This window comes from Felis catus, chromosome C2 (assembly GCF_018350175.1).
Source record: "Felis catus isolate Fca126 chromosome C2, F.catus_Fca126_mat1.0, whole genome shotgun sequence".
Lineage (NCBI taxonomy): Eukaryota > Metazoa > Chordata > Mammalia > Carnivora > Felidae > Felis > Felis catus.
The window spans coordinates 9,276,843-9,295,794 of record NC_058376.1 but is presented as its reverse complement, the minus strand read 5'-3'; the positions used below and the strand labels follow the sequence as shown (position 1 = coordinate 9,295,794).

The 18,952-nt window shown below is 48.4% G+C and overlaps 1 protein-coding gene across 5 annotated transcripts in view; it reads left to right on the top strand.

Moving 5' to 3' along the window:
- DOP1B (DOP1 leucine zipper like protein B) overlaps positions 1 to 18,952 on the top strand; it is a 104,318-nt gene that overhangs the window by 23,192 nt on the left and 62,174 nt on the right. For 4 of the 5 annotated variants that reach the window (XM_045036636.1, XM_023238758.2, XM_023238757.2 and 1 more), the window contains exons 3-7: positions 8,806 to 8,987; positions 9,612 to 9,782; positions 15,595 to 15,784; positions 17,779 to 17,877; positions 18,217 to 18,340. In XM_045036636.1, the coding sequence (XP_044892571.1) occupies positions 8,806 to 8,987; positions 9,612 to 9,782; positions 15,595 to 15,784; positions 17,779 to 17,877; positions 18,217 to 18,340 (766 nt within the window). The remainder of the gene's footprint in view (positions 1 to 8,805; positions 8,988 to 9,611; positions 9,783 to 15,594; positions 15,785 to 17,778; positions 17,878 to 18,216; positions 18,341 to 18,952) is intronic. The other variant, XM_045036637.1, reaches the window with a different exon arrangement.

Here is an 18,952-nt window from a genome sequence, read left to right as displayed (position 1 = left end):
TATGCAGGCAGCATGGTGTTTGCTCAGAAAGTACAAGTTAATATCAGCTATAGCAGTAAGGTGGAGCTGATTCAAAGGGGACAAAAATTTTAAAAGCAGAAACATATTCTTGTGCGTCTCTACCTCCTGTGGAAGGTTGAGTGAACCAGAGGCCGCGGCGCCCTGCCAGGGTCGTGGGGTGTGGGTGCTATGACCCTGGTCGAGAGTGGACTGCTCACTCAGTTCACTGTGCTGTGGGCTGGTCCTGAGCGGTCAGCTGACACGTCCCGCGCAGGACAGTCATGTTGCAGCCCGTGACCTTTTTAAAGAAGGAAGCTCTTCTTTTACAGAGGGGTTGAGCCCGTGTCACTCCCCCAGTTAAACAAAAGCTGGCTTCATTGGTTATCTGTGAAATCTCAACATCCTGTAGTGGCTGTTAGGGGCCTGTCTGTCCTCTTCCTGTCTCTAGCCCTCCCCAGCTGGCGTGGTGGCTGAGGCACTGCCATGTCAGGTAAGGTGTGACACTCTCCACCATCCCCACCTTCAGCACTTGGCCTACTTTAGTGTGGGGAGTCCTGGCCACTTTGTTATTACTCAGTGTCTGTTCTGTTTTCCTTCTGTCTGAAGGGCATCACGGGTGTCCTTTGGCCAAGTATTTAATGAGTGTTCAAGCTCGTGCTACCTGGCCAGCCTTACTCACTGTTCGGCTTCGTTCTCATAGCATGAAATGAACATCCTTTTAGAGATGACTAACTTCCAGAAGGAAGACCTGCTGGTATTTTACCATTCGCTTGACATGAGACCTGCTTTAAAATTGGCTTGCTTGAGTTTCTTTATAGATGGGCATCTGGCATTCCGAATTCCAAAGTCAGGGTGATCACTGCGCAAAATTAGGTTTGGGTGAGCTCTTCTAGGAACTTTTTTTTTCTTAATGTTTATTTTTGAGAGAGCGAGAGAGAGAGCGCGCGCGTGCAAGCGAGTGCGCGTGCGCACAAGCAGGGGAGGGGCAGAGAGAGGGAGACACAGAATCCGAAGCAAGCTCCAGGCTCTGAGCTGTCAGCACAGAGCCCGACGCGGGGCTCAGACTCACGAACTGTGAGATCATGACCTGAGCTGAAGTCAGACACTTAACCTACGGAGCCACCCAGGCACCCCGAAACTTTTTAAAAATCAAATATAACTCACTCCCTTACCCATATTGTTAAATGACCCTTTAAAATGTTCTTAATTGTGATAAAATACACTTCACATACAATTTGCCTTAAACCATGTTTAAGTGCATTAAGTTACTTTTTTGAGTCGGTGGTCTACCCTTTTGGAATTTTTAATCACGTTTCTTGCACGGAATGGTCTCTAAATTGTGCTGAGAGTCCTAGAAGACGTCAGACTGTCAGATAGGCTGACAGTTTACTGTCAGAGTTTAACAAAGTGCGACACAGATGTTGTCTTGGGTGGGGCAAAGTGAGACACTTCCTGGTCTCTATTAATGAAGCTTGGATGTGGTTCAAACCTTTTTTTTTTTTTTTCCCAAACTTACGTTTTTTAAGTTTTTTTTTATTATTTTCAGGTCAACCTGCTGAGCCTACACATACAATGAAGCCCAAAATATTATAATTGTATCTTGATTATAGCTGAAGGAATGTTTTTAAAATAGTGTAGTTCTTGAGGAAAATAAGGAAGGAAGGTTTATTTCTGGTTTGATCCTAGCTTTTCCTTTCTGTTTAGCACTTTTCCAAGTGACTCTGAAAACACGGCCATTTTTTCCTTCCAGATTCATGAGTTTCCCTGAGATGTCTCTTCTGTAGCTGAAGAATGTTTCTCATCTTTTTTTTTTTCTTTTAGTAAACATCATTTTTATTCCGTGTTTACCATGCGTGTTGTAGATGGAATATAAATACATATATTATATACTATATCCGTATACTTATCCGTATCTGTTTGTCAATGTATCTGTTAACTTGCTTGGGTTTTGGGTTTCCTAAAAAACACAACCCAAACAGTTTCTGAAACTTCCCTGGAAATACTCACTGGGCTTTGCCCGCCGGAGAAGCAAGCGCCTGCATAGAGGCTGGCAGGAAAGCGGCAGAGTCGCGCGGCCCCCCCTCGTCCACACCAGGGGTCCAGTCTTGGCAGCTCTTAAACAGCTGGGAACGGATGAGGGGAAATCAGGAGTTTTCAAGCAGTGGAAGCTGGACTCAGTTCAAGGTGGCTAGTTTGCTATTGGAGGGTTGGAAACACTCGGGAGAGGCTGGACCCAAGTCCCTGGGTCCCTTCAGGGTTTATTAAAAGGAGTTCCTTTGTTCTCTGATAAGGAAAGAGTTTGTGGTTTGTCCAACATGCAAACATCGCTCGAGAGCTCATGGTTCTTGTAGCCCGGCCGCAGGAGCGGTTGGGTGAAACACAGCATTCATTTCTTTTTTCTTTTGGGGTGATGAAATCTACGTAATATAAAATTTGCCGTTTCAACTATGTGAGTGTACAGTTCAGGGGCATACAACAGTCACCACCATCCGAACCTGAACCTGTTCCCATTAGACACAAACACTAGCTCCACTCACTTCCCCTCCCCCGACCCCTCCCATGCTGCTTTCTGTATCTGTGGATCTGACTGCGTTAGGTCCCTCACTTAAGGGGAGTCATAAAGGATTTGTCCTTTTGTGTCTGGTTTCTTTCACTGAGTGCAATGCCTTCAGGGGCCCTCCATGTTGTAGCACGTCAGAATTTCTTTCCTTCCTTTTTTTTTTTTTTTTTTTTTTTTAATTTAATGTTTATTTATTTTGAGAGACAAAGACAGAGTGCCAGTCGGGGAGGGGCAGAGAGAGAGGAAGACACAGAGTCCAAAGCAGGCTCCAGGCTGTCAGCACAGAGTTTAATGCGGGGCTCGAACCCATGAACTGTGAGATCATGACCTGAGCCGAAGTTGGACACTTGCCCGGCTGAGCCACCCAGGTGCCCCACAATTTCCTTCCTTTTTAAGGCCAAGTAATATTCACTGTATGTATAGACCACATTTGGTTTATCAGTTCATTGACATTTGGGTGTTTTTCACCTTTTGGCTGTTGTGAACAGTGCTGTAGTGACCATGGGTGTGCAAATATCTGTTTGATATTTGCTCTCAGTTCTTTTGCACGTGTACCCAGCAGTGGGGTTACTGGATCATATGGTAGTTTGGTAAACAAGTCAAATGTTTAATCTTTTGAGGGGCCACCATGCACAATGCTGTGTGCACAGTGATTACACCATTTTACATGCCCATCGCCAGTGCCCAGCACTCCGTTTTGAAACCTCCTAGGCCAGGGCTATTCTAAATAGAACATTCACTTTTTCAAGAGCAGTGACAGCTCTGGGCATCTGGCTTGATCTCACTCTCAGAGAGGATGCGGCAGAATGCCTCCAATTTCCAACTGAGAAGTGCTTTTCAGATCCTAAAAGTGGGCCAGCCACATGGGCCAAGCACTTCCGCATGTCCAGGGATGCCTAAGTGACAGCTTCCAGGTAGAGGAGCTCCTGAAAAAAGACACGGTGGCTCAAACACCACCCTGAGCTCTGAATCTTTAGCAGCCAAAGTGGCAGAGTGAATCATTAGATGACTCATTCTCATCTAAGTTTGCCCTGAAAACATGGAGCCGTTCCCCTCATGGCCATGCATTAGCCCTCAACGAGAATAAAGGAAAAGTCTTAGAAAGGGAGTCTTATAAAGGGACACCACTTTGTGACCACTGACCAGAAGCAACTGGCTCTTCCTTCACTGGTCCCCCTCCCCCCCCACCGCCCCCAGCTTCTGCACACAGGGTAGGGTGATGGCGAGCAGATCACTGTTTCCTTAATGGCATCAAGAGTTAGGTTATGTTCCCCTTCAGGCATGTTTGCGAGATGCTACTTAGTACTGCCCACGCAGAAGGTGTTTTTAGGGGCTTCTCGTGGCTCAGTCAGTTAGGCGTTCAGCTTCAGCTCAGGTCACGATCTTACAGTTGGTGAGTTTGAGCCCCGCATCCAGCTCTCTGCTCTCAGTGCAGAGCCTGCCTCAGATCCTCTGTCCCCCACTCTCTCTCTGCCCCTCCCCTGCTTGCACTCTCTCTCTCTCTCTCTCAAAAATAAACAATAAACATTTTAAAAAGTGTTTTTAAATAGGGCCCCCAACCTCCTTTCCTGCATGAAGTCCATCACTCTGGGGGAGGAGGTGCTCTAAGGCAATCCCTTATTTCAGAAAGTGCTTTAAATGCACTACAGACAAAGCGTTTCACTGGCAATTCTTTTTTTTTTTAAGTTTTTTTATTTTATTTTATTTTATTTTTTATTTTTTAAAATTTACATCCAAATTAGTTAGCATATAGTGCAACAATGATTTCAGGAGTAGATTCCTTATTCACAGGCGATTCTAATCTCCAGTTTTAAGGCTTGCAAAATGTTTAGAAATTTTGCCTCAAATATTATTTAAGAAGTAATACTTTATTATCCCTTTTAATCTTCAGCATTGGTGTTTATCTTTGCCTCTGTCTTCCTAAAAGTAAATTTCATGTTCTCCCAACTCTACCTCCCCTGTGCAGATTTCCTTTTTCTCTTTAGTGTCTCTTGGGATTTTCATCATATTTTGGGTCTGCAGTGATCTTACCACCAAACATAAGAGCGGTTTGAGTTTTGCTTTTCTGATTTGATATATTTTTCACCCTTCCTCATCAGCACCCCTAACTAGTGTCCTTGTTTGCTTTTGTGACAATAAAGGGCATTATCTGTAAACAACTGGGTATCAGTCCATTCTTTTATTATTTTTTTAGAGAAACTTTTTAAAATTTGTTTTTTAATGTTTATTCATTTTTGAGATGGGGGTGGAAGAAACAGAGAGAGAGAGAGAGAGAGAGAGAGAGAGGATCCGAAGCAGGCTCTGCACTGACAGCAGAGAGCCCCATCTGGGACTTGAACTCACGAACCGTGAGATTATGACCTGAGCCAAAGTCAGACACTTAATGACTGAGCCACCCAGGTCCCCCATCAGTCAATTCTTTTAAAAATTTTTTTTAGGTTTATTTATTAATTTTGAGAGAGAGAGAGAGAGAGAGACAGACAGACAGACAGACAGTGTGAGTGGGAGAGGGGCAGAGAGAGAGGGAGACGGAATCCCACACAGGCTACGTGCTACCAGCTCAGAGCCCAACACAGGGCTCGAACTCAGGTCACTGACCTGAGCCAAAACCAAGTCAGATGCTTAACCAGCCGAGCCACCCGGATGCCCCTGCCCATCAGTCAATTCTTTTAAAATGCAGTGTATCTTCTCTCCATCTCTAAGTCTTGTGCTTCCTTTTCAGTTTGTCCTTATTTTTTTTTAATTTTTTTTTTTTAACGTTTATTTATTTTGGGGAGAGAGAGATAGAGTGTGAGCGTGGCGGGGCAGAGAGAGAAGGAGACACAGAATCCGAAGCAGGCTCCAGGCTCTGAGCTGTCAGCACAGAGCCCGACTCAGGGCTTGAACTCACAAACCGGGAGATCGTGACCTGAGCCGAAGTCAGATGCCCAACCAACTGAGCCACCCAGGTGCCCCTTCAGTTTGTCCTCATAGTAAGAGGTCATGTGCTTCCCGGGTGCCAGACAGCGTGCTATCCTGTTTACATGTGGTGCCTCACCTGATGCTTGCAACTTTGTGAAGCGCCATGATCTTCATTTTTATAGATGAAATTGTAGCCAGAGAGGTTAAAGAATTTGCCCAATGAGCAAATAAATGGTGGGACTGGAATGCCAGGCTGTCACCCCCACGCTCACATGTTAAACCGGTCTAACGATACTACAGTCTTGTTTGCTTAGCCTCAGCGTGGAAGCACCTGTTAAGTGGCAGGCTCTGTGGGAAGCGGGTTAGCACAGCCACTGTGACCGAGGCACTATTTCAGTCCCGTCATTGGTGATGGAAATCTGCAGGGTGGAATGTCCTGACTGTTCCACAGAGCAGGCTCGCAAGTTCTGTTTGGCCACATCCTGACTCCAGGTGAGGAACTTGGTTCATGATCCCTGGCTGGCCCTGCTCCGCTCCTGAACCTGTGCTCCTTGATCGAACTTGACAGTCTGATGGGTGAAAAGGATGGTATTTCCTTGTAGTTTTAATTGGCATTTTTCTTACCAGGAAGGAGGAACAGCTTCCCGGTTTTCTGCGTACGATCTGCTTATCTCCTTTATTCTTGCTGAATTTTCAGATCAAGCAGCATCCTATATTTCTAGGCACCTTTCCCTCAACAGCACAGAGCCCCTGTCTCAGGCATGCTGTGTTTGTGTGGATTAACGTGGACGGCATACAATGAACAACCAGGTCCACCTTTGCTGGTTACAGCCTCCGTTCTTGGTTATATTTCTTTTCCTATATCTTTTTCAAATTACATGAAGTCACACATTCAAATGAAAAAGAAATAACAAGCAGCCCCCTTCTTTTGGAAAGAATGGTTGTGGTTCATCATCATTGCATTTATGTGGGAAGAGGTGTATCAGTCAGGATAAGGAGGGTTATGCCAGGGTAACAAACAATCCCTAATCTCTGTGAGTGTTACAGCATGGTTGAGTTCTGCCTCACTGGGCTGCAAGGGGTTTCTGCTCTGTAATTTCTCAGAGAGCCAGGCTGGGAAGGGCTTTAGCTCAACCCACATTTCCATGATCTTAGAATCAAGAGAAGAGAACCTGACAAGCTTTGAGTTGGCTCGTAGAGCCTATGCCAATATGACACGTATCACTCTACTCATCTCTCTGGCCAGAGTAAGTCATGCTGCCACACCTAGGGTCACAAGGGCAGAGAAATGGGATTCTACATGCACAGCCCAAGGGAAGCAGTTGCTGGTGAGTCCCGGATGACCACCATGGGAGGTGCATCACATCTTTTCTACCTCAGATAGAAGAAGTCCTGAGGATACTGAGGCGAACGAGAGTAGGTAGTGACTTAAAAAACAAGTGCTTTATCCTGATAGAAATAATTGTTACAGGCGAAGACAGAGGCTGTCTCTCCTGCTCTTGAATCCATGGAGAAAGCCCACAGCCACGTTATTGTTAAGCCAGTCAAGTCTCAGACGTGGTTTTCCAAAAGCCGCGTCTTCAGGATTGGCCGGGAGTTGATACTCGTTGAAGCCGGGTGCTGGTTACATTGCTGTTGCACTTGCTTTTCTGTGTGTTTGAAAACGCCCATAATAAAATGCAGTTTCCTGTACGTTTCCCACATTCATTTTCCCTCTGCCAAAACTCTCGGTTTGTTCTTACCCTCGTCACAGCATGTGTTTCCAGTCACCTCAGGATTTGTTTTGACAGGAGACATTTAAAAAAAATTAATTTGTTGGCTTTCACTTTGTTTTAAAATATCAGACTTATATATATAATGTTTCAAGGTGTTTCTTGATGACTTCTAGTTGCATGAGCTTTTTTTTTTTTTTTAACTTTTTGAAACATAGGTTTATTGAATTCAAGAGTTCAGTTAGACTCCAGCCTTCCGATGAAAAATATTCTTTTCCTTCCTTTCCCTTTGCCTCCTGCATAACCTCAGTGTATGTTTAAGGTCATTTTCTTCGTTGATCAAAAGAACATGTGGTCCAGCGGCCAGCAGTTGTGACACAGAGTGCAGGTGGCATCACACATGTCTTCTGACATTCTTCCAGAACACGCCGGCTTTGTTTCAGGTGCTATGCAGAGTGCCCAAGTGATTGTTACAGGTGAAGGAAGACCATAGACCCAGCCCTCCAGTCACTGCCCACCTGAGTCAGCCGTGGAGCAGATGATCAGTAGAACAGGGTTGTAAATCCGTGACAGATATGCCCATGGAACCCGGAGTAGCCAGAACTAAGTACGGGGAAGGGGACGGGGGGCCCCTGCCAGGGAGAACCATTCTACCTCCATGAGACGGGGCGCTAGGTCTCATGTGAGGGAGATTAGCAAGGTGGACAGGATGGAGCTTGGGCAGAGAGCCAGGCAGGAATCACAGATGGATCTGAAGTATTAAGAGTCACGGCAGGCAGGAGTCATGCTATGGAGGCCTTTGAGTGGCTTTTTGAGAAGCGTGGACTTCACCCTGTAGGCCTTTAGCAAATATTTGTGGACTGTTCCCTAATGACAGACACTTTGTCTCATAAGGTTGAGTCATGAGGACCCACCCAACCGCAGCACTCTGCCTGTGGTCACTTGAGGCCGGGCAGAACGGCCGTGGTCCGCTCACACTCCTGATCGTGGTTCTCAGGTACTGCGAATACCCAGGCAAGGCCCGGCTCAGGAGTGCCGTTGCCACATCCCAACGGCACTGGGTGTTTCTCCTGCGGGACGCAGGTCCCTCCCAGCAGGATCACCAGCTGGTGGAGATGCCAGGAGTCATGGCCGAGAGGTGTGCCCCCCCCCCATTTCTTCTGGGGTGACCCCTCGCTCAGAGCCCCCCGGCTGTGAAGCCAAGCTGGGAGAATGATGGGGCTAACTCAGACCCCTTCTTCTCCCTGGACAGAATCCAAGGGCTTCCTCAGTGCAAGAACGAGGGTCTTCTTAGGGACAGGGGTCACCTCCCCCAATACGGTCTGTGCTCCGCTGAGCCTCATGCGTGGACTGGAGCCCTCACCTGTACCTGGCTTCCTGTGTGTGGCCGAGAGGCTGGTCTGATGGTGACAGAATCTTCCTTGCTATTGATTTTGATACCTGCCTCATCTCCAGCATTGCTGGGGGCTTCCCTGATACCCGTGTCCCCTGGCTCGTGGCCCCCCTGGTGTTCCCCACGATGACCCTCTGTCTTCCTTTTGAATCTGTTCTTGTCTTCCTGGCCTCGACAGATTTACTTTCCATTGTAAACATTGCTCCCTTTTTCCTCCTGTTTTTCGTCTTGTTTTCCAGGCTCTTCAGAGTAACCTGAGGTATTCCTTATTGCCAAGACGGCTCCTCATCAGCAAGAGATTAGCCCAGTGCCTCCATCCTGCTTTGCCCAGTGGTGTGCACCTAAAAGCCCTAGAAACCTATGAGATTATCTTCAAAATTGTGGGGACCAAATGGCTGGCCAAGGATTTGTTCCTGTACAGGTAGAGTAGCTTCCCTACTGTATTACTTTTTTGTTACCTGAGTAATCACATTTCAGTTCACAAGATTGGAAAAGGACAAGCAACGTGGGGGAGTGGTAGGCAACAGTTCATCCTAAAGACGTCAGCAGGAGATGGCCAGGGCTCACCTTCTGGAGGCATCTTCCCCGGCCTCCCCGTAAGTGTGTCCTAAGTGGACATGTAACGTGCACCCTGCCTAGACGTCCGCTCTTTGCCGAATAGCACATTGTGACCATCGCATGCCAGGCAAGCGTCTCCGTCCCTAGTATAAATGGCTAGCTGGCTGCTTTTCAAAATCCCCTTTGGGGGCACCTGGGTGGCTCGGTCCGTTGAGCGTCCGACTTCGGCTCAGGTCATGATCTCACAGTTCGTGGGTTCAAGCCCCGCATCAGGCTCGCTGCTGTCAGGCTGTCAGCGCAAAGCCCACTTCAGATCCTCTGTCCCCTTCTCTCTGCCCCTCCCTCACTTGTGCTCCGCCCAAAATAAATATTTTTTTAAAAACATAATAAAAAAATGAAAATCCCCTTTGGCTGGGTGACTGTGCCAAATTTCTGATTCGGTGTCTCATTTATCCCCCACCCCGATCTCCCTTCCTCTTTCCCAAAGCTATGGGTTGTTTCCTCTTCTGGCGAACGCGGCCATGTCGGTGAGGCCCGTGCTGCTTGGCCTGTATGAGAAATACTTTCTCCCGCTGCAGAAGCTTCTCCTGCCCAGTCTCCAGGCCTTCATTGTGGGCCTGCTGCCCGGCCTGGAGGAGGGCTCGGAGATCTACGACAGGTGGGTCTCATCCAGTGCTGACGGTGGTGGGACTGCTGGTGGGGGGGGGGTGCTGGTGCACCGGGGGAGGGGGTGCAGGGGGACCTGCTGGTGCACAGCGGAGGGACGTTGGGGGGCCCGCTGTGTAAGAAGCAGGGAAGGAGGAGCAGCAGGGAAAGGTGCAAAAGTCGGGGTGATGCTTTACATTGCCGTGGTGGTCCCTGCTTGACCGAATGCTGTATTCTCCTGGGAACTGCCTTCAGTTACAGGTGAGAGTCAGAAGGTAAGGTTTCCCAGAGTCACATGGTCAGTGAGTGGCAGAGCTGGGATTCTGAGCCACCTAGGTCAGATTCCAAAGTCTTCCTGCTTCCCATTACACCTGGCTGCTTCTGAACGAAAGCAGAGCCATGCTCATTGATGGCTGGGGCTCGAGAAGGCAATGCTAACTAAGCAGAATAGCTCGACACCTTTCAGCAGCACTTTGGAAACATTTGTAAAGCTCCTAAGCATAAATACTCATGGAGGGCTTGTTTCACTCGTGCTTAGGAGCAGAAGAAGGCATAAGTCTATTCAGACTATTGGGTATATACCGTGTCCTGTTTGTCTGGGGAATTATCACATAAGAACTCACTTCCGTTGTATCAACCGTCTGATCGCTGTGATTACCCTCTATTTAATAGGACCTGTTTTAAGAGCTTGTGTGCAGCCTGACTGGGAGGTTTAGAAACCTTGGTGCTTGCAAAAGTTTTCATTTGATTACACAATACACTGCCCAGATTTCCCCCACGCCAGAGGCCCCAGCCGCCCCACCTTTGTCATGGCTGTGACTGGGGGGTGCAGGGGCTGGGGTGGAATCAAGGAATCAATCCAAGGTCTATTTGGAGTGCTCCCCTAAATTCAGAGAAACCAGATAACTAGAATGGTTTGGGGGATTATGGCTAGTGGTTATTAAGGGTGCATTTAAGTCAACAGCATTTGTAGTAGAATTTGACAAACCTAACCAAAAATTTACACTGGAACATTTCAAGCTTTCACATAGAGCAGGTGGTGGCTTCCCACTTCCCAGTGGAGAGCCCCCCCTTGCCGCGGGTCCGGTCAGCCATCCACTTCCATAGGAGGCAGAGTCTGCGTCACTGCCTTGTTAAGCCGGTGGCCGCATGCAGGATCGGTAGGTGTGTGGAGGTGGTGAATGGAAGGTCGTGTCGGAGTCAACTAGAGGTCCCTTACCAGATCTGTCTCTTGACTCCTAGTTCAGGCTCTTTCTAGAAGTTCTGGCCCATTCATGTTTCCCAGACAAATATGGTATGTTCACGTGTGTGTATGTAAACGCTTTTTCTGTCATCTGACAGATGAACACATCAGTTCCCTAAATGTGTTGCGATTTGTGGTTTTTTTTTTTTAATCTATAAGAATGAATCACACCAGAAGAGCGTAAATAGTTGGGGTGTTTTTGTGTGTTGTCTTAGTTGATCAATGAGGGTTCATTTGAACAGTTGCTAACATTGCTTAACATAGCTTTTTTTTTGTGATTTCTTGACATCCGACCAAGAGCTGAGTAGAGCTGCACAAAATCACTGGGTAGATGGAGCTGCGACAGGAAACCAGGCCCAGTGTCTGCAGCACCCCAGAGTCATTCGTTTTCAGCTCTCCAAGGTGGTGACTGGTCGAGGGTTCTAGAATCTCTGAGTGGGTGTGCACGGGCACAGTAATGGGAAGATTGCACCAAAGTCTTTGGTCTCCGTGTCCGTGTTAATTTGAGAGAAGTCATCATTTTGAGAGAGTTGTCAGCTCTTTCTCCCCCTGAGTGCTCTGGAGCTGAGTCAGACACCCCCCAGCAGACACTGTGCAGGAACAGGGAAAGGAGGGTCAGTGGGGGTCCTACTGTCCTGTTGGCAGCACATGCCAGAGGGGTGAGTTGGGCTGGGGCCGCTGCGGGCAGGGTGACTCACAAGTTTCGCGGAGGTGGAGGCTTCCTGGCTTGTGTGTCAGTGAACCCTAAGAACAGAAACTCTGACCGGTGTTAGGACTTCTTATTCACCCTGGCTTTCCGACCCTTGTATGCCTGCAGACGACTGGCCAGAATGTCTTTTCTAAAGTGGCTACGAGGGGCACCTGAGTGGCTCAGTTGGCTTAGTGTCTGACTCTTGGTTTTAGCTCAGGTCCTGATCTCATGGTTTGTGAGTTTGAGCCCCGAGTCTGGCTCTGTGCTGACAGCATGGGGATTCATTCTGTTTCCCTCTCTCTGTGCCTTCCCCACTTGTGTGCGCACTCTCTCTAAAATAATAAAATAAAATAAAATAAAATAAAATAAAATAAAATAAAATAAAATAAATAATAAAAGAGCTGTGAAATAGCTTCATAGCTGTGTTTTGCTGCACTGAGAAAACGAGTAGTTTGGAGAAAATCTCGAACTCCTGAGGAAATGGAGGAAAGGTGAATATTGTCAGAGGTTTGTAAGCAAGCAAAAACTGCTTGGCAGAGATTTTCATGTAAGTTCATGGTTCTCAGCTGGGGTGATTCATGTCCCCCACGGACATTTGGCATCATTTTTGGCTGTTGCCACTGAGATGGAGAGGGTGTTACTGGCATCTAGTGCTAAACATCCTGCAGTGACACGGTTGTCCCCACAGTGAAGACTTACCTGCCTCAAAGTCCATCGTGTCAGGGTTGAGAAAGCCCGACTTAAATGGTAGTTGAAACATTTATTGACCTTTCTTTTGGTCGGTTCCAGGCACCATGATGATCAGCTCTGCTGGCTCTAGAATTTTTGTACTCTGGTCATGTATCTGTGGTGGTGCAGGACACTGTTGTGACTGTTGTGCTTGTTCACGTGGCCACACCTCGAGCTCTTTGCTCCTGTGACAGGTTGGCTTTCCATGACTATCCCCTACGCAAGTGGCAAGTTGGGAAAGGCTTACAGCAAACAGCCTGTGTCACTGACTATCCATTGAATAGAGAGTGAGCTTGTGTTCGCGGGGTGAGGCAGGAGGCATGGAAATAGGAGGGGTCCGGAGGCTGCTTTGGTTGCTGATTCGATCTGAATAGAAAACATTTGAGTCCCGGGCTCTAAACGGTGTAAGCTAATTTCACATTGGAGATGATAGGAGTGATTCTTAGTAGAGAGTTATTTGGCTTTTCTTTATATATATATAAGGATTATTTATTTATTTTGAGAGAGAGAGAGAGAGAGAGAGAGAGAGGAAGAGAGGAAGAGAGGAAGAGACAGAAGCCCAAGCAGGCTCCACACTGTCAGCACAGAGCCTGACACGGGGCTCAGTCTCAGGAACGATGAGATCATGACCTGAGCCGAGGTCAAGAGTTAGAGGCTTAATCGACTGAGCCACCAGGCGCCCCAGAGAGTTGCCTGACTTTTAACCCAGTTATCTTGCCCTTCACTTTAATCTCCTTAGCAAAGTCTTGTCACACTTGCCCTTTTTTGAACTACAGCATCATTGACATTTTTAATGTCTATTAATTTTTTTAGGATAAAATGAGACATAAGCTGCATTTCTCCAACAAAGGGAACTAGCCCGTGCACTCTGAATGCAAAAGGGATAGCTTAGGTGGCACCTCCCCCATTGCTGGACAGTTGAACCCTCCGTGAATAGCTCGTGGTCGGTGTTCCGTGGAACCGACTTTGGGAATACACTGTTCCAGCAAAGGGAGATGCCGCAGCAGTGAGTGCACTGCTGTGTCTGCGATGGGCTTTATCTAAGCATCAGTCCCCGGAGAGGGGTCAGGCTTTGTCTAAGCATCAGTCCCCGGAGAGGGGTCAGGCTTTATCTAAGCATCAGTCCCCGGAGAGGGGTCAGGCTTTGTCTAAGCATCAGTCCCCGGAGAGGGGTCAGGCTTTATCTAAGCATCAGTCCCCGGAGAGGGGTCAGGCTTTGTCTAAGCATCAGTCCCCGGAGAGGGGTCGGGCTTTATATAAGCATCAGTCATCCCCTGAGAGGGGTCCCGGAGAGAGGGGAGCTCTCCCGGGGTTTTCTCAAATCTCCTGCCGTAGGAATCTCTTCCTAGCTCCAGACCGGCCTGTCGGCCTGCCCAGTGCGCTGCAGCCGCCGCTGCTGAGTGAGTGGCGCTCCTGCCTCAAATCGGGGCCTTTGCTGGGCTGTTTTCAGAGCCAGGCGAGATAAGCTCTATTTGTTTGCTCAGCCTCAATAGAAGACCAGTCGATATCTTTAGCCACCAAACCATTCTGTGTGCTTTTCCTGAACATTTGGCTGTCATTCGTGCCTCTTCAGTTTTGGTTTTTTCTGCAGAGATGGTAATGTGCATCACGTGCACAGTAAAATTCAAGTATTTTATGACTAAAAGGGTCAGACTAGTTTTATTTATTATTTTTTTAAGATTTTAAGTCATTTCCTTACCCAACAAGGGGCTCGAGCTCACAACCCCAAGATCGAGAGTCACATGCTCTACAGACTGAGCCAGCCAGGTACCCCAGACTAGTGTTAAAGAGAACAAAATTTACTGTTAATATAAAGAGGTAGTAATTTTCTGTACGAAATGCCTTTGTGTACCTTGAACTGATTATTGACAAGTAAGCTGAAGGTGACTCGGGTCGTAATAAGAGGGAAAGAGTGACACTCCTCTCCCCGTGTTTTTGGGGTGCCAGCTGTGTGTCCGACAATCATCTGGACCCTAGGGACGTGTCAGCAAGCAGAGCAGACCTGGTAGTAATGGGTGGGAGGTGATAGCTCTGTTCGCCTGTGCTAAGGTTTACGGGAGACTCTCAGGTCGTGGTCCGAACATCTCCATCTCTTCTCCGTATCTCAGAGCCACAGGCTAACATGCACAGAGGTTAAACTCGTCCTAGGGACCCTTGCCAGGAAGCAGACACAGGATCTGGACAGCACAGGCCTGATTCTGGGAACCTGGGTAGGCCACTGCGTCACCCTGGACGACCAGTCCTGTGATTTTTGCCTGTCTTCTTTGCCAGTAGGAAACCCGACAGGTAGAATTCTTTTGGATTTTGAGTCACTTCGCTCATTAAATGAAATCGCTTTGTGGAGATTTCCCTCTGCCATTTACTGACAGGTGCTGTCATTGGCCCTGTAAGCCGTTCTCACTGTTGACGGGGAAGGTGCCCTAGTTAGCTGCAGGCACACCACTGAGCGGAGAGGGGCCGGGCCTTGGTCAGTGTCCGTGGAAAAATAAGCCCGGACCCGCTGAGGACCCTGCTTCTCTTCAAGGGCGGACGTGGAGTTGCTGATGTCCCGTCATGGGAGAGAGACCCAGATAGAGATAAGAGACAAAGGAATGTCAGACATCAGCAGGAGAGCGTCCCAGAGCAGGACTCAGCAGAGGGGGGTGCTGTGGATGGAGTGACAGGCTTTATGGGATTTGCAAATTCCCAGGGGAACTTTGTCCCCAGTGTTTCTAAAGTCAAATGTCCCTTGGCTCTGCTCAGATGGAGGGCTGTCTTTATCATTATTTGAGTCTCCAGTCAGTCGCACTGACCTTTTATTTTTTATTTGACATGTTAATGAAAGTGACTGGTCTCCTCATCCCCTTTTTGGTGGTGGAACCACCCACCCACTGGGTCTTGCAGCATCAGGATCCACAGATGGATCTGAGCCACGGTGCCACCACCAGTCAGACACTTCTCGTTGGCCAAGAAGCTGTACCTCTCAGCGACATGCTTGTTTTAGCAAATTCGGTTTCAGTGATGGCCAGTAGGTGGACAGAACAGAAAGGCAAGAGGCGGCAGCCTCTCAGAACCACGAAGAAATGGTCCCACAGCCAGGGGAAGGCGAGCAGGGGCTGTTGGTACCGTGAGACACGGACGCCTGGGACCAAGCCCTTACCTTCCGTAACGTCTTGTCCACAGAACAGACGCTCTGCTCCTGAGGCTGTCCCTGGTGGTCGGCAAGGAGGTGTTTTACGCTGCCCTTTGGGGGAGTGTCCTGGTGAGCCCCGCCATCCGCCTTCCTGCCTCGCTCTTCGTGGTGGGCCACATCAGCAGGGACTCGCCCGGCAAGGAGCAGAAGTACATGCTGGGGACGGATTACCAGCTCACGGTGGGTGCTTTGCTTCTCACGCGGGTGGAGCGGGGCACGCAGGTCCCGGCTTCCTGGGCACAGGCCGTCACTGGGGCTGCAGAGGGGCTTCAGAGAGCGGCAGGGAAAGGGAGGTGTTGCAAGCTTCAGAGCGTGTGTGCTCTGCTGCTGAGCAAAACGAGGAGGAGGCTTCGAGGCTCAGTACCCAGAATGAAACCCAGGATGGTGGTGTTTGTTTTCAACATACGCGTTAACTAACGCTTTACATATTCAAACAAGTACTTGCACCTAAGGAGGGCCCTTCGGGAAGCAGTTAGCTGTGACCAGTGCTCTGAGGCCTCACGGAGTCTGTTGCTGTAGCTAGAACCTCGTTTCCTCCCTGTCCTGTGTCACACTGCACACTGTCCACACATCAGGCTCCCTCTTCCTCCAGCCGCTGTCTCTGTTAGTCCTGTTCTTGCCATCGTCCTCTCCTCTGGCTGCTCTCAAACCTAGACTGTCAAGGTTCTTCCTGTGTCCATCCCCAGGCCCTTTGGAGGGCCGCTTTCTTTCCTGGCAAGGTCATCCCTTCCCTTGACCTTCCCACATCTTTAGACTCTGGTGTGTGATGGCCCGCAGTCTGTCGCCACCTAGTGGTAAAACTGAACAGCTTTGTCCATTTCCACTGCTCCCCTTTCAGCTTCTGATCCTTGCTCTGGACCACATCATAATCTTCTGACTGCCCATCCTCTGCCCATCCAGGCTTGTTTTGTGTGTGTGTGTGTGTGTGTGTGTGTGTGTGTGTGGTTTTTTTTTTTTTTACTGCTCTTAGCTCTTTGCTTTGTTAAAGCATAGCTTTGTTCATATCCATACCGTGCTTGAAAAATATCTGGCTTCCTCTTGCCTACAGATAAAGTCCAAACTCGAGAGTATTATAGGTTTGCTCCCAACCCACCACTCTCACTCTCCCTTCAGGCCCTCTGCACCCCCAAACTGACTGCCTGGCCTGGCCTGCAAGTCTGTGATGCTGCCTCCCTGCTCCTTGCCCTCACTCCCCACCCCTTCTCCCCCAGCCTCAGTGCAGGCCCTCCCTGCCCTTCCCGTTCAGCTTTCCTACAGAACTCCAGTGTTTTCCCTCCTCTCTTCCGAATTAACATTTCCCTTATTGCTCTTCTCAACTGTTCTGCATCTGTGTTCCTGTATATCTATACTTGGAAAAGACACATAGAGTATAGATTGAATTGGTTTGGAATCCATGTAACTGAATGGATTTTGGGGTTAGTCAAAAGATCCTACCAGAACCTAAAGACATTCCTTTCTGGATCCTAGAATTTGAGGTCTTAGAACCTGACCATCTCGTCCAAGCCCTTCAAGCTCTCAGATGCAACGTGTGAGAGCTGCAGCTGATCCACTGTCCGATGTTACACTGTTTACAGCCTCCTTGGGAACTTCCTGGGTGTGACCTGGAATGTTCCATACATGCAGAGGGCAGGGGGAGGCCAAAGGAAGAGGCAGGCCACTCCAGATTGGTTGGCGGCCAGTTTACTATGCCGGGGAGCTTACTGATGAGGCTTGTCTTGGGCGGGCACAGGACAAGTAGATCTCTGCATCCACCTGCCAGATTGTAAAAGTTTACTATGTAGAGACTTTGCCTGGGTCGGTCACATATACCATGCAGGTGTCGTCAGTGCCACATCACCATGTCAAGGCTGCGTCCCTCAGGCAGCTTCTGAGGCAGGGAAGGCAAGCAGAATGCACACTCCCAGGACAGAGGAGAAGGTGAGGAGCCTCCAGCTCACAGGTCAGCCAGGTCACGTCATCTCGATGACCTCTTCTCACCGCCCCACCCCCAGTGTCTAGAGCTAGAACCCATATTTCCACATTTCCGCCTTACTGTTGTAGTCCATGTGATTTAACACAGTGGTTTCAAGATTCCCAGGAAGAGTTAATTTTATTTTTGTGAGTGTAAAGAGTAGCCTACAAATGATGTTAAATGACTTGGGAGTGAAATGTCCATGCTGTTTTATCATCTACAGGTAAAGTCTCTGTGTGCATCACTGTTGGACTCCAATGTTCTGGTGCAAAGAAATAATTTGGAAATTGTTCTGTTCTTCTTTCCATTTTATACATGTCTGGTAAGCCGTTTGTGTTCTCCCAGGAAGTCCCTAGTATTCCCGAGGATGTGGGGGGCAGGGGGCAGGTGGGACAGATCCAGGCAGCTTTATAGCAGCCACTTTGCGGTCACCATTTGCTTCCAGCTGGCTGAAGCGTCCTTGTTCATTTTTGTGAGGATGGTGTTTCCGTAGCAAAAACTGAGTAGCTTCTGCCCGTGGGCATCGTGAAGAACCAACCCCTTTTGAGAACTACCTTTTTAAGAGCAAGCTTGGTAGACCGGTAAGGAAGGGCCACATTCAGAAAGCCGATGATCTACTCGTGCATCCCTCTGCAGTAAAGTTTTCTCTGTCTTCCAATAGGATTCCAACGAGAGAGCCATTCCTCTGCTCAGATCTGACATCGTACATATCCTGTCAGCCGCCACCCAGACCCTCCTGAGAAGAGATATGTCTCTAAACAGAAGACTTTATGCGTGGTTACTAGGTACTGAGCAGTATACGACAATCGAAAGTCGAAGTTAACATGAAACCTTATAGTGCTGATTTGTGGATCAAGTTTCAGTCTTGGTGATATGTTTCTGAATCATGAAGTATGGAGAGAGGACACACTGACGGAATATGGCACCGGTCAGATGAGTTCTGCCTACGCTGTAGCTTTGCTTATGTTGCAGCTGTTACACAAAAAACAGGGAAATAAACAAATGGTTTTTTTTTTAATTTTTAGAGATTGAGAGAACGTGCGCGATTGGGGGAGAGGGAGACAGAAAGGGAGGGAGGGAGGGGGAGAGAGAGAGAGAAAGAGAATATCTTAAGCAGGCTCCATGCTCGGTGCAGAGCCCGACGTGGGGCTCGATCCCATGACCCTGGGATCATGACCTGAGGCAAAATCAAGAGTCAGCCGCTCAGCAGATTGAGCCACCAGGTGCCCGTAAATGGGATATTTAAAATGCTCACTGAATTGCATTTTAAGAAGCTTGAAATACCCCAAAAACTTGTAGTGAAACCTCCTTCAAGTAGAAGCTTGCTGCTATGAAGAAGTCTCATGGGCTTGCGGGGTGTGAGAGCAAACCCACAGACGGTTTGATACAGATGGAAA